Source organism: Mandrillus leucophaeus, unplaced genomic scaffold, assembly GCF_000951045.1.
Source record: "Mandrillus leucophaeus isolate KB7577 unplaced genomic scaffold, Mleu.le_1.0 Scaffold126, whole genome shotgun sequence".
Taxonomy (NCBI): domain Eukaryota; kingdom Metazoa; phylum Chordata; class Mammalia; order Primates; family Cercopithecidae; genus Mandrillus; species Mandrillus leucophaeus.
In genome coordinates, this window is record NW_012100987.1 from 703145 (window position 1) to 718777 (window position 15633).

General features: G+C 34.2%; 1 protein-coding gene across 1 annotated transcript in view; it reads right to left on the reverse strand.

Annotated features, from left to right (window-relative positions):
- The window catches only part of UCHL3 (ubiquitin carboxyl-terminal esterase L3 (ubiquitin thiolesterase)), a 73308-nt gene that overhangs the window by 8005 nt on the left and 49670 nt on the right, over window positions 1-15633 (reverse strand). The window contains exon 7 of the mRNA XM_011972004.1: window positions 6588-6663. Within this exon, the coding sequence (XP_011827394.1) occupies window positions 6588-6663 (76 nt within the window). The remainder of the gene's footprint in view (window positions 1-6587; window positions 6664-15633) is intronic.

Sequence of the window (15633 nt, forward strand, 5' to 3'; positions counted from 1 at the left end):
AAATTCTGCTGCTGCTTTACCAACTAAATTTGTGTAATATTCCAAATCCTCTGTGGTTTGTGGTCATTTTAACACTGTTCATGACTTCTTTATTAGGAGTAGATTCTATCTCAAGAAATCAGTTTATTTGCTCATCTATAAGAAGCAACTCCTTACTTGTTCAAGTTTTATCATGAGTTTGCAGCAGTTCAGTCACATCTTCAGACTCCCCTTCTAATTCTAGTTTTCTTGCTATTTTCATGATATCTGCAGTTACTTCCTCCAATGAAGTCTTAAACCCCCAAAGTCATCCATGAGGATTGGAATCAGCTTCTTCCGAACTCCCGCTAATGTTGATATTTTGAGCTCTTCCCACAAATCATGAATGTTCTTAATGGCATCTAGAATGGTGAATCCTTTCCAGGAAGTTTTCAACTTAATATTCTCAGATCCATCAAAGGAATAACTATGGCAGCTATAGTGTCGCAAATTGTATTTCTTAAATAACAAGAAATGAAAGTCTAAATGATTCCTTGATCCATGGCTGCAGAATGGATGCTGTGTTAGCAGAAATGAAAATATTAATCTCCTTGTACATATATCTATATCAGACTTCTTGGATTTCCAGGTGCATTGTCAATTAGCAGTAGTATTTTCAAAGGACTCTTTTTCTGAGCAGTACGTCTCCACAGAGGGCTTAAGATATTCAGCAAACCATCCTATAAATAGATATACTATCATCCAGGCTCCATTGTTCCATTTATAGAGCACAGGCAGAGAAGATTTAGTATCATTCTTAAGGACCCTAAAATCTTCTGAATATCAAATTAGCATTGGTTTCAACTGAAAGTCACCATCTGCATTAACAAGAGAATCAGACTGTGCTTTGAAGCTTTGAAGGCAGACATTGATATCTCCTCCCTAGCTATGGAAGTCCTAGATGGCATCTTCTTCCCAAGAGAAGGTTCGTCATCTACATGGAAAATCTGTTGTTTATGTAGCCACCTTCATGGAAGAGCTGAGCTTGATCTTCCGGATAACTTGCATCTTCTCCATCAGCACGTGCTGCTTCACCATGCACTTTTATGTTATGGAGATTACTTCTTTCCTTAAACCTCATGAACCAACTGCTAGCTTCAGACTTTTCTTTTGTAGCTTCCTCAACTCTCTCAGCCTTAACAGAACTGAAAAGAGGTAGGGCCTTGCTCTGGATTAGGCTTAAGAAAATGTTGTAGCTAGTTTGATCTTCTATCCAGACCACTCAAACTTTCTCCATATGAGCAATAATGCTGTTTTGCTTTCTTGTCATTCATGTGTTCACTGGAGCAGCACTTTTAATTTCCTTCAAGAACTTTTCCTTTGCATTCACAACTTGGCTTATTGTTTCGCACAAGAGGCCTAGCTATCAGACTATCCTGGCTTTCAACATGCCTTCCTCACTAAGCTTAATCATTTCTAGTTTTTGCCTTAAAGTGAGAGACGTGTGACTTCAATGCTTAGATGCCTTTGTAGGGTTATTATCTGGCCTCATTTCAATATTATTGTGTCTCAGGGAATAGAGAGGTCCAAAGAGAGAGAAAAAGATGGGGAAATCGAGCAGTCAGAACACATACATGAAATCGATTAAGTTTGCCATCGTATATGGATATAGTTTGTGGCATCCCAAAACAATTACAGTAGTAATATCAAAGATCACTGATCACAGATACCATAACAGATATAATAATAACACGTTTGAAATGCTGGAAGAATTACCAAAGTGTGACACAGAAACACAAAGTGAGCACATGCTGTTGGAAAAAATGGTGCCAATAAGCTTGCTCAAAAAAAGATTACCATAAACCTTCAATTGGTAAAAAAAAATAAAATATATGAAAAGTACAGTTAAATGAGGTATTCCTGTATTATTACTATCCTTAAAATGAGGAAATTCTACATACATAAAAGAAGAACAGAATGCCATATTTTCGAATGCTATGAAAACTCAGAGAACAGAAGAACTCTTAACAATTAAAACTATGGGCTGTGTGCAGTGGCTCATGCCTGTAATCCCAGCACTTTGGAAGGCTAAAGCAGGAGGATCACTTGAGCCCAGGAGTTCAAGACCAGCCTGGGCAACACGGCAAGACCCCAATTTACAAAAAAAAAATAATTAGTCAGGCATGGTGGCACAGGCCTATAGTCCCAGCTACTCAGGAGGCTGTGGCAAGGGGATTGCTTGAGCCCAGGATATCAAGGCTGCAGTTTGAAGGGGTTCCTTTCAAAGGCCAAGTCTGCAGTAATTTGAGCATAAAAATACATGGTATCATGGATTATAATCATTTAAGTAGGAGAGGAATCCATGAGTCCATTCTGATTATAAATGAATAAATGAGAGGAAAAGGAAAGATTCTAATGTCGGAGGAATTTTTTTTAATTGCCATTTGGCAATAGTCATAATGATAATCCAGTCAAGAATAATCAATGGATGCAAAATCTGGGGGATAAAAGCTTGATGAACAATTGCATGACACACTTATTAACTTTATTGTGAAGAAACTACCTAAAAGTGACTAAACATCACCAGTAATGGGGCAAATTGACATTATGTGCCTCTTGATATGATGCACTGAGAAGAACGTAGCATTATTTCTGTAGTATTCCTGCCAAAAATGCATAAATCATGAGGATAAATCAGATGGCCTAAATTGGAGGATAAACTCGAAGTAACTGCCCTATACTCTTAAAATAAATGTTACAGCCATGAAAGACAAGAAGGCATTCTGAGGAACTGTTTCAGATTAAAGAAGACAAACAAACATGACGAATTCAACACATAATCCTGGATTGGCTCCTGAATAGAGGACATTATTGTGATAATCAGGAAAATTGTAATGGTGTCTGTGGATTAGGTAATACTGGATCAATGTTATAATTTCCTGATTTTGATATTCATACTATAGTTATGTAGGAGAGTATCCACTTGTTTTGAGAAAATACAGAAGTTTTCAAGATAATGGGGCATCATGTCTTCAACTTATTTTCAAACAGTTCAGAAATATGAACTGAATCTGGATAACCTGCGGGAGGATGTATGGGAGCTCTGTATACTATTTCTGTAACTTCTATGAACATTTTAAATTATTTCAAAATAAAATTTCTAAAACTGCTTCAAAGTATTCCTGTTACTTCAGGTAGACAATAATTTATTATTAAAACGGTGTTTTAATCTTTGTTGAGTAAGTTCCAAATCCACCTCTAAATCCAAATGCTCTACTCTATATCCATAAGGAGTTGTTATATCTATTTTAAAATATGTACTTCTTCCCCTTTACATATGAAAGAAACTATAAGGGGCCCCAAGGAAAAGGAAGGGGTCATAACAAAAGAGAAATAAACAGTCCTTTTCATTGGTTAATCTTACAATTGATTAGAGTAGGGAATTAATACATTAAAGACTACCACCATTCTCTGTTAAATATAGATATCCTACAGAAATTAACTTGCACCATGTCTACAATCATATAGCCTTATTTTTAAAAGTAAAGTTACAGTCATCTCTTCGTATCTGTGGGGCACTGGTTCCAGGACTCTGGCCCCATCTCATACCAAAATTTTGAGATGTTCAAGTCCCTTGACATACTCTGCCTAAATGGTATAGTATTTTCACATAACCTACGCAATTCCAAATACTTTAAATCATCTCTAGATTATTTATCATACCTAATACAACACAAATGCTATGTAAATAGTTATTATATTGTTTCAAACTTTGTTTTTTATTGTTGCATTGGTATTTAATTTTCTAATAATTTCAATCCACCGTTGGTTCAATCTACCAACGCAAGAACCCACAGAAAGCCAATTGTACTTTGAAATGACTTCTTTCTTAAAAGTTATATAAGGTCTTCTTTTCTTTTCTTTTCTTTTTTTTAAGAGATGAAGTCTTGCCATGTCACCAGAAGTACAGAAGTGTAGTGGCTGTTCACAGGTGCAATCATAGCACACTATAGCCTCAAACTCTTATGACTTCTTCTTATTCCTTTCCATAAGACCTTCTCGAGTTTTAAAAAAGCCAAATTAACAACAAAAAAGAGAAGTTCTTTTCAGTAATTCTAGATACTGTGAGTTTGGGTTCTATTACCTCTCATTTGCTGTCTATATATTACCTTGTCACATTAATTTTAAGTTACATAAAGGTAGAAGAGTTTTGAAAGGACACAGATTGTGACTGTAAATGTGATCCATCAAATTTAGGTGGATTCTGTGTTTGGAATATTAGCAACAGATCGCATACTTTATTAAAAAGAAATGGCCCAAGCAATCCTGCCTCAGCTTCCCACTACAGGAAGTGGGACTACAGGAACATACCACTGTTCCCAGTGCTAATCTCTTAATCACTGTTTTCTACCCACTAACTCAATACTCCTCTTGCTCAATATTCCTTTTGAATTTATTAGCTCCGCATCAGAGTTACTGCCAGTGTCCTTTGCAACCAATCAGCAGCTGCCCATCTTTGCACTCTACCTATTATTGCTCTGACACCACAAAGATCATGGCTATTCTTTACCAGTCTGAAATTGTTTAAACTCATTTTAAAAATCTAATTTCCAATAGGCTTCTGATTTTCCATCAGGTAATTCTTCTTGACAAAGAATATCTAAACCAAACAAGACCTCAGTAGTTCTGCCTTTCTTTTATGAAGTTCTTACTTCAAACCAATTTTAAAATCCTTTTGTGATGATCTTGGCATGCTCCAAAAGAGATCATTCTTCATATGTAGCTTACCCTTGATATATGTCCTTCCTTCTAACTGCCCTTTTAGCCTCTGAGCCAAGAGAACTATCTAACCAGTAAAATCCAGTTTTTTTTTTATTTTTAAGACAACTCTTTCCTTCTCATTGAGATCATTAGAAAGGTTTTCTTTTGGTTTAAATATATTTTAGATGTTATTGTTTCCTCTATACATGTCTCTCATTCAGAAAGTCACAATCACATTTATAGTTTCTGGTTATGAATCATACATATCTTTGCTCTGGCCAAATCTACTTTCTTGAAGTCAACAGAATGTGTCTGCTAAGTCCCACTACTCTCTTTACCTCCTCTTCCACTAGTTATTAATTACTACTCACAATTCAGAGTAGAAAATCTGCTTCCGGCAATCACCCAGACATCTGGAGTCCCCAGTCACCATTATACTTTATCTCTGCAGATTTTATAGACTGAATTAGCAAGGCACATCTTCCAAACTGTCCTGCAGGTCCATTATATACTACCAAAACAATGACTTCTTTTCATTTAAGTTTTATGACTCCTCAAATCACTCTACTATTGTAGACAACCCTCAAGGTTGTACATTTTTATAAATATTATGTTCTTTCTTTTCCTTGTCCCCCTTGATAGGCCATTTCTTTTTAATAAAGTATGCGATCTGTTGCTAATATTCCAAACACAAAATCCACCTAAATTGGAGGGATCACATTTACAGTCACAATCTGTGTCCTTTCAAAACCCTTCTACCTTAAAAAACTTAAAATTAATGTGAGAAGGTAATATATAGACAGCAAATGAGAGGTAATAGAACCAAAACTCACGGTATCTAGAATTACTGAAAAGAACTTCTCTTTTGTTGTTTATTTGGCTTTTTTAAAACTCAAGACGGTCTTATGGAAAAGAATAAGTCATAATAAGTATTGTATACCAATTATGAAAAAAATTACAAGAAGTTTATTCTGAGTAAATTATCTAAAATTATGTGATCTCCTCCAACATATCATGAAATAGCCCACTGAAAGATAAACTTAAAAGAAAAAAGTACAGGTATCAGCCAAAATACTAAGCAACTAATCAGGGGTACTCTGACACATGCCTGAAGAAACCAATGCCAGAAAGCAAAGGCTTCTGTAAAATCTTTAAAAAATCACAGGAACACTACAAAACCCTGAAAACTAGTGACACTCATTATTGAAAACAAAGCCCAATCATTATGACTATTACTCTATCCTTTTTTTTTTTTTTTTTTGAGACGGAGTTTCGCTCTTGTTGCCCAGGCTGGAGCACAATGGCGCCATATTGTCTCACTGCAACCTCTGCCTCCCATGTTCAAGCGATTTTCCTGCCTCAGTCTCCCGAGTAGCTGGGATCACAGGCATATGCCACCATGCCCGGCTAATTTTGCATTTTTAGTAGAGACTGGGTTTCTCCATGTTGGTCAGGCTGGTCTCAAACTCCTGACCTCAGGTGATCCGCGTGCCTCAGCCTCCCAAATATTACACTATCTTTCAAAACTAAAGGTTGTTCAGCCAGATATTGATGATAACCCACTCAATAATTTCGTAACGACTGCCAGAGTGATTTGCAGAAGTTCCCTGTAATGGTTTTTACTTTCTTGCTTTGCTAAAATGTGAAGATGGTACGCAAACCTTTTTGAATTAAAAGTTGCTTAAACATAAAGTAACATTTTTCTAGCAAACTATCTTAAAAGGAAAACTGTCACTATGTCAAATCAATTTTATAGGCAATCAGTTAATTTAAGTAAACACAATAAATATCAATAGTCCTGTTTATCATAAGTAGAGACTTTCCCATTTACCATTTCTCTCCCCAGGACAAATTAAGATAGTTCTTACCTAATTCATAGAGATGCCCATCTACATGAACTAATGCAATAAAATGAAGATCTACTTTTTCATCTATATTTGGTGCCTGGAATAGGAGGGAAAAAATAGGTATTATATACATTAGTAGTCAAACAAATCAGTCATGTATATATAAACACATACAAATAACATCAAGTTATAAAAGAGAACATTTATCCAATATAATTCAAGGCTTAATGTTTGGTATAATGGACAAAGAGGGACCATGCCTGTGTTTGCGACAATGTGCTCAATTTATCAGCAAGGAAAACAGTGACTGAAATACAACTTTCTTAATCTCAACTATCTAAAAACCAAAAATTGTGTTCACCTTAGAAGCCTCAGCATTTAGCACAATGCCTGGTATACAGCATATGCACAATGCATACTTATTGAATGAAATGAATACATGAACTGATATGTATGAGTTTTTAAAATTTGAAATAAGAAAGTTAAAATATTTTTACGCCTAACAGTTTAAAGAAACCCTTTTCGAGTTAAATTTTAAGATGTCAAAAGAGATGTTCCCTTAAAGGCTTGAACTCGATAATCTGATGTTTTAACAGTGCAGTGTAAACAGTCTTTGCGTAAAAGAAGCATTTTAACTCACTCTAGATTTTAAACGTTTAAAAATGAATACATGCAGGAAAATAGCCCAGGCGATTAAAAGGAAGGGAAAAAAGAACAAATTAAAGTACAATTCACAGTAGCCTACGATTTTTCTCTTGCTTTGATGCTTAATAAACAATTTGAAATTAAGACTACATCTACGTTTCTTTAGCTTACCAATCAATTTGCCTGAGAAATATCTACATTTCTAAGGCATTCAAATAACATACACAAAGTTGATACATTGATTAACTGGCACTTTCTATGATATGTAGTAACTATACAGCTAATATTAATATGAGTTAGCTATACATCAAATCTAAATGGTTTGAAATGAAATACAATCACTGTTAAATATGCAAGTAGAGCAAAAATTTTAAAGGAAAGTTTTCAAAAGGCATAAATCAAATTATATCTCAGATTACTTAATATCCTTGCAGTAACAGATAGTATCTTAACTAAAAAATTATATTCTTTTCATCCTCAAGTAACTATATATTTTCAAGTAGTTGTAATATAAAGTTTTCTGATGCAGATATTGAAAGGTACAGAATAAATATTACTATCTTGGATTTACAGAATGTTTCTAAAATATTTATATATACAGTGTCTCACCTAATCTCACATTATTCTTCAGAGGTTATTTCCCTCAAATTATGAATGGAAGAAATTCAACATAAACTGATGTGGCAAGCCAGTTCTTCTAGCGTCACTCTAGAACTACAGAATTCCACAGGTGTTAGCAATCAGGGTTATCTAGTTTTACTATTGCTCCAGTACTGCACTTCTCCATCTTGTGGTAGCCCCTCTAATTGTTGCTTCACCACCACATAGCCCCATCTTGTGGTAGCCCCTCTAATGTCAGAGGCTCCTCCACTAGGTTTTGAGGCAGTCCATTTCATTGTTAGACAGTTTTGTTAGAATTTTCCCTCATACTGAGGCTAAATATGTCTCCTTGTATTTTCCATCATCTTAGAAAAAAGTCTAATCCCTCCTGAACATATTTCTTCAAATATGTGAAGACAGTGATAGTGAGTTCCCTTACTTTCTTGGTCAGGGAATCAAAAAATATTAGTGGCCACACAATCTAATATCTCCACTTATAAATAATCAGAAGAGAAACCAATTTTTCAAGTCTAAACCTAGGCAATTATATAAACCGTAACTTTAATTCTATAACAAAAAGGTTATAATGAATTATTCATTCAACTAGAAAACAGTCTTGTCTTTACTCATTTTAAGACAATTTTCCAACAGGATATGAAATACTCTAAATCTTACAAACTTTATGCTTTCATAAATTATTAGTTACCTTAATACCATCTCTTCTTAAGAATTACACATCTTATAGCTTCTATGTTTCATATTGTGCCAGTAACTACAACCATGCTAGAGGTAAAAGTAGTACAACTGCAGTCAGAGAACTGAATATGGACCCAATCCCTGTAAGCCTCGGGTTTCTTATCCATCTCAAGGTTTAAATGAGCTGCATGAACGTATTTTGTAAACTGTTAAGTGTTATATAAACCTTATATATTACTCCAATAATAATACTACAGTATCGCAAATGTAAGCAATTACCAAATGTAGTGACTCAAAATTGTGCATCATTGTACCTTTAACCTAAAAGTGCATACTAAAAATACAAAATTCTAAAGAGGGCACGAAAAGCCTTCAAACTATTATAAAAGATAAGCAAAGCTCAAAACTTCTAAGCCTTCCACAAAACCTCAGAACCTGTCATAAGCCTTTTCCTTCGGTCAGCTTCAATTAGTCTCAGAGTCTAAAAATCTGTAATTATTTAATTGCTTAAAATTATTCCACTAAAAACAAGAAAAATAAATAAAAAGCAACTTTCAGCAAGTCTTGTTTCAAAAAATGACCAAGAAATAACTACGTGAAGGGAAAAAAAAAAAAAAAAAAAAGCTATAGATTGGATTTTTTTTTTCCTTCATATATCCGTATATATGAAGGAAAAATTAAAATTCCTCTTTACATCCAACCACCACTTTGGCTTTGAAGCTGCCTCCTGATATTGACACTTCAAAGATGTAGTATGACTATTCTTATATGTCTCTATCTACTGATGAGGATCATACTCTTTTAGTATAAACAGTACCACTGACTTCCAATCAATTAGTTTTGATACATATAATCCCTAATTTAGAATGCAACACTTCTTAGTTAACTCAAAGAATTAAAAAGTGATAACAAATCAATTAGATATAAATTAAATACTAAATATAAACATCACATTAAAATACACACTAAATTTAATGCATAATTGTATAGCACTTAATATATACCAGGCACTGTTCTAAATGTTTTATACGTATCAAATAATTAATCATCATACTGGTTGAGCATCCCAAATCCAAAAATCTGAAATCTGAAATGCTCCAAAACTCCAAACTTTTTGAGCACCAACAGGATGTTCAAAGGAAATGCTAACTGCAGCATTGTGGATTTCAAATTTTCTGGCTTGAGATACTCAACCAGGTAAGTCTAATATAAATAATCCAACCAAAATCCAAAACACTTCCCATCCCAAGCATTTTGGATAAGACATACTCAACCTGTATAAACCCAATAAGGTACATAATATGATTATGCCCATCTTACTCTCGGGAAAACTGAGGCACAGAAGCATTAAGTAACATGCTCTAGGTCATATAGCTAGTAAGTGGTAGAATATGGATTCAAACCCAGGCAGTGTGCTTCTAGAATCCATGTTATTTACTACTATGCTATGAAAATATTCAAAGCTCTAAGGCAATGGAATTAATATGGAGCCAAGATCAACATTATATAAAAGCATATAAAACAGGAAATGCCAAATTTTATATGTTCATTTATATTTGGAACATTTTTAAGTAGAAAAGAAATAATTCACATTAGAATTAGATCAATTGTGCTCGTGTCAGAATTTACACTTTTAGGATTCTACCCTGGTCATCTAATTCACCTTGTATCTCTCACTGTGCCAAATGGCATATGGCACGGTAGAGAAGCAACAAATATCAAATGGATGAATGAATAAAAATGAAGAATGTCATGACCCAATGAGGACAGTGAAACAGAAAGAGAGAGATGCCAGTTTGTTGATACTCAGTACAAATGGAGAAGTATTTGATGATCATACTGGTATTTGGTGGAAGCAAATATTTAAGGAAAGATACCACTTCACGGTTTGAGTACAGCACTAGAAGGGTAAATAAGGGGAAGGAAAGAATGCTTGACATTGACTTTTAATTGTTCTTAAGCATTAAATGTATGTGTAGTCAGACTTCCTCCTCTGGCTTCAAAAGCCATCACGATTTATAGAAATGTCAAATTTCTTATACATGTATGGCACACACCAAAGTTTTAAGATACTGCATTTCTAGGGAGGCTCTGCTAAACCACAGTCATTGCCTTTAGTAGTCCAAAATATTAGAAAGACAAGAGCTATAGTTGCTTAATTCTGTAGTGTATCATAGCTAGAATTCCATCATCGGTCTCGACACTTAAGATAATTAGTAAGATTATAAGAAAAATGTATTTTTAATAGTTTGTGGATATCATTAGCCTATAAAAGAGAAATCATAAATTTGTGGGAAGCTTACATCAATACACAAGGAGGAAATCTTCATTTCCTACTTGGAAAAGATCTTTAGAAATTGAATAGGCAGGGAAGATCAGATCAAGATTAAACCAAGTACCTGAGCCACCTCAGGGAATAAAAAGTAGCTTAGATGAAACACCCTACACCATGAAGGATTTAGGTTGAGAATAGAGTAAGCAAAGTAATCCCAGAGCATGGCAAGAGACTAAAGTCATGCTCAGAAACATAAAAAAAAAAAAAAAAAAGTAATAGCTGGCAAAGAACTCAGAAGGTATACAGCATTTGTTGACCTGAGTCAACTAAATGATTTCAGAAAGCTGAAGGGTAAGAGAACCCATATTCACTTTAACAATTAACCAGACTTCAACATTATCACGAACATGGATCAGTACTCATCAAAAGGCAGGCGCCACTATGTTGGCAGGATATGGAGTGGAAAGATGGATGTTGCAGGCACTGGCAAAAGTCAAGCTAGACTGCAAAGCATAGAGGTATGCTTGCAATCTTATTGGGGGAGAAAAAAGCTAATGGTTGAGTGAACCAAGAGAAAAGCACTCTGAAGACTGAAGTTGTTTAAGGAAATAAAAAAAAAAAAGGACAGCCTTTGTCACTGGAGAAGAGATGGAAGATTGACTAAACTTACAACAGAATGGAGACCCAAAGATGGTAGGCGTAAGAAGGGTCGCCAGCGACGAAGACGGAGAGATGGACTGGTAGCCTTTGCAGGGCCTACATGGTAACGTTTGACCCAGGGCAGGGATGCATGGTGACACAATGATGAGGCCTTCGTTCTGCAGTGGCTAGAATGAGGCTGTGATGAGGATGGCGAGGAGGACTACATAATTAAAAAAGAGAATATTTTACTTAGACCACGTTACTGGGTGATCATTTATTCTTAAAAGCAACGTATGGTCATGCTTGTAATTCATATGGTCTACTAGTTTTAATAACCATAATCTAGCAAAGGATCATATATGAATATTGGTTAAAAGCAGGTAAAGTGGAAATATATAACCAAGTATCAGGTTATATGCCATAGTTCTATAAGTGTTCATTGGAAATATTCACATAGCCTCATTTGCATAGCACAGACTCATGGAAATTAATACTTAAAAGCCACTAAAATTATTACGTCAAATTGTTTTTAAAAAGTAACACACACACAAAAACTAGGTAATGCATATAAAATGTACAAAGAATAATGGGTAGAAGAAAACTGTATGGTGATAGGCATTGGTAAACAAGAATTCCTTAAAAGGAATAAGCTCCAAGAAGAAAAAAAAAAAACAACTTTAAAATATAAACAAGAGTGAAATTAATCCCTCCAAAGCTGACGACCTGAATAAACTATCCTCCTACTTAGGCTGATATGTTACATGGAAAACATCATGGCCTCTTAGCTATCTTTTAGGAAATGATATCATTAAATAAAATACACATCCTTTTTATGTCAGGTGCTTTTTAAGGACTTAACATATATCAGTTCATTTAACCTCCCAATAACCCACAAGCACAACTATTCCTGTTATACAAGTGAGGAATCAGAGCACAAATGGGTTAAGTAACATAACTAAGGTCACATTGCCAGCAGGTAACAGAACTGGGATTCAAACCCAGGAAATCAGGTTCTAGAGTCCAATGATCTTAATCACTGTGGTGTATAGCCGAAGTGACCAAGAAAAATATGTTATTGCTAAATGGAACAGATAGTGTTAAGGAGAGAAACCATTCTGATAAGGTTAGGGTATTTTGGGAATCATCTTTTCAAACAGTATTGTACCACAAAAGGCAAATCTAGCCAAGAGTTTTCTACAAAATATACAAGGATATAACATAATAGTAGTAATCCAAATGATTTCATAATTGTCACATTCGATTAATAACACCAGTATATAAAATAAAAAGTTTGAGGGAGTATGACAAAATTACAATCACTATAATCATAGTGAGAAGAAATAAAAAGAATGGTAATATAAATCCTCACTTGGTGATAATAGATTTTGCTAACCATAACAACCATAATAGATTTCTCTTAAGGAAAATGAGTTTTACTTTCCGAATGATTTTTAAAACTCTTTTCAACTCTGAAAATTCTCTAATCCTACTTAGTATCCTCAATCTAAATAAACAATATACTAACCTTAAAAAAAAAAGCTATCATTTTGATGGGGGTTTAAAAAATATGTTCGAACATTTTAACTGCTCATAATAAGCATCAGTCAATCAAAAATACATAAATGAATTCTATACTTGGTTCTACATGGGAACAGAAGTGTACATGATAGTGTCTCCTCTCACAGACATAATTTAATCAGAAATTAATTAGTAATATTACTAAACCAGAGTTGTACAGTGAAAGAATATATAAAGTTGGGATGGGTGAAATAGGAAAATATTCTTGGCAAAGAATTCAATGTGAGAAGAAGAACAGAAATAGAAATAAGAAAGACATGTTTAGAAGAGTAATGTGTCAGGTCTGAAATTTGAGTTTATTCTTTCAATTTAATAAGTTAGCCTCTTACTTTTTCATGGGTATTGGCAAAAGGCACGAGACGCCTGAGTCAGAGAAAAAAAAAGGAACAACTTTATTACTCATAGCACAGCAAGGAGCATGATCATCAATACGTTTGTGCCAATTCACATGAGAACAACAGACATAGCTAGGGTGGATGGTTGCAAAAGAGTAGGCTGCGTTACAGGAGAGGAACACTGAGCTGGGGAAACCACTGGTTTACAGCAAGCAGTAAGCAAACAGGCTCTTTGTTCCGGAGGCAAAGACATTACCTCATCCCTTAAGGTTGCTTACTCCAAACACACCTGTGAGAAATGTGATTTCCACCTTCAAGTATGATGACCCTCTTCTTTTGTCATTTTTGAAGAACCTTTTTGAAAACTTTTTTTAAAAAAAAATTTCAAATTTACACAGTTACAAAAACAAGCATAATACAGGAAACACCTAGATTTGACTATGACATTTTACCTTCATTTGCTTTCTTATCTCTTTACCTTTTTCTACGTAACTTTTTTTCCTGAATCATTTGAAGATAAGTTACATACATCATGGCCCGTTAATCCTAAATTCTTCAGTATTTCCTAGGACTAAGGGAATTATCTAACATTAATATCAGTGCAGTTATCACCCTCAAAATTTTATATTGATATAATACTTTCTCCTCATCTCCCATATTTTAATTCTGCCAGTTATCTAGTTGTGTAATTTACAGCATTTTCCCCCAGGATCTAATCTAAGCACAGATATTAAATTTATTCATCATGTCTCCTTAGTATCTTTTAACCTGGAACATTTCTAACAATCTTTATCTTTTATATTTTAAGCATCAAGCCCTTCTCCATTCTTCAATAAATCATTTTCTATTTAAAAAGTCATGCTCTCTGTGGCTAGAGACTGCTTTACTTCTACCTTTTTAAACAATATTCCCTTTATTTCCTTTACTTGCCCTACTATATTGGCTAGGACCTCTACTACAGTAATGAATTTCATTGACTTCTGCTTTTATCTTGGTTATTTCTACCTTTTACGCACTTCGGATTTAACCTGCTCTTCTTTTGCTACCTTAAGGTAAAAACGTAGATCTCTGACTTGAAGCCATTTCCCTTTTCTACTATAAGCATGTAATACTATAGTTTCCCTAACCCGTTTTTTTTTTTTTCCTACTATAAGCATTTAATGCTATAGATTTCTCTCCAACCCCTGCATTAGCTGTATCCTGTCAATTTTGGTATACTTCTTTTTAGTCAATTCAAAATGTTTTCTAATTTCTCTTGTGAAATCCTCTTTGATCCATGAGTTATTTAGAAGTGTACTATTTAATATCTAAATATTTCGGGGATTTTCCAGGTATTTTTCTGTTGTTGATTCGTAGTTTAACTCCACTATGAATAGAAAACATTCTTTGTATAATTTAAAATTTTTTTTAAAATTTAAAGTTGATTTTCTAATCCAGAATATGGTCTATCCTGGTAACTATTCCACGTGCACTTGAGAAGACTGTATATTCAACTATTCTGTTTCAAATTTCTGAAGTGTTCCACAAATATCAAAAGGGTCAAGTTGTTTGACAATGTTGCTGAAATCTTCAATTTTTTACTAATGTTCTGTATTTGTTTTATTCATTCTGAGTGTTGATATCTCCATCTATAATTGTGAATTTGTCTGTTTCTCTCTTCAGTTCTAACAGTGTTTGCCTCATACATTTAGAGGTTCTAACTGTTAGCTGCATACACATACTTTCTGTTATGTGTATGCTATGTCTTCTTGGTGAGGTAACCTCTTTATCCTTACATAATGTCCTTCTTCATCACTGGAAATATTCCTTGTTCTGAAGTCTACTTAACTTCATGTCAATATAACTACTGTGGCTTTCTTTTGATTAGTGTTTGTATTGTTCATCTTTTCCCATCCTTTTGATTGTCACCTTCTTACGTTTTTTAAAGTGACTTTCTTGTAAACAGCATATAATTGTGTCTTGCTTTTTTACCAAACTGGTCTTTCTTTCAATTTGAGGGTTTATAGACATTTGAGTCTTTATATTGACATTTCATTAACTTCATGTGATGTTTTATATGGCTGGATTTAAATCTACATTGTCAGTTCTTTATTTTTTCCATCTGGTCTGTTACTTTTCTGCTTTTTGCATTATTTCTATCATTCTATTTTATCTGTACTGTGGGCTTCTTGTTTATACTTTTTAAGCTTTTCAGTAATTGCCCCAGGATTTACAAGATATACCTTTAGTTATGGAGTACCTTCAAATAGTATTACACCACAACATATATAGTATAAGAACCTCACAACAGTATTAT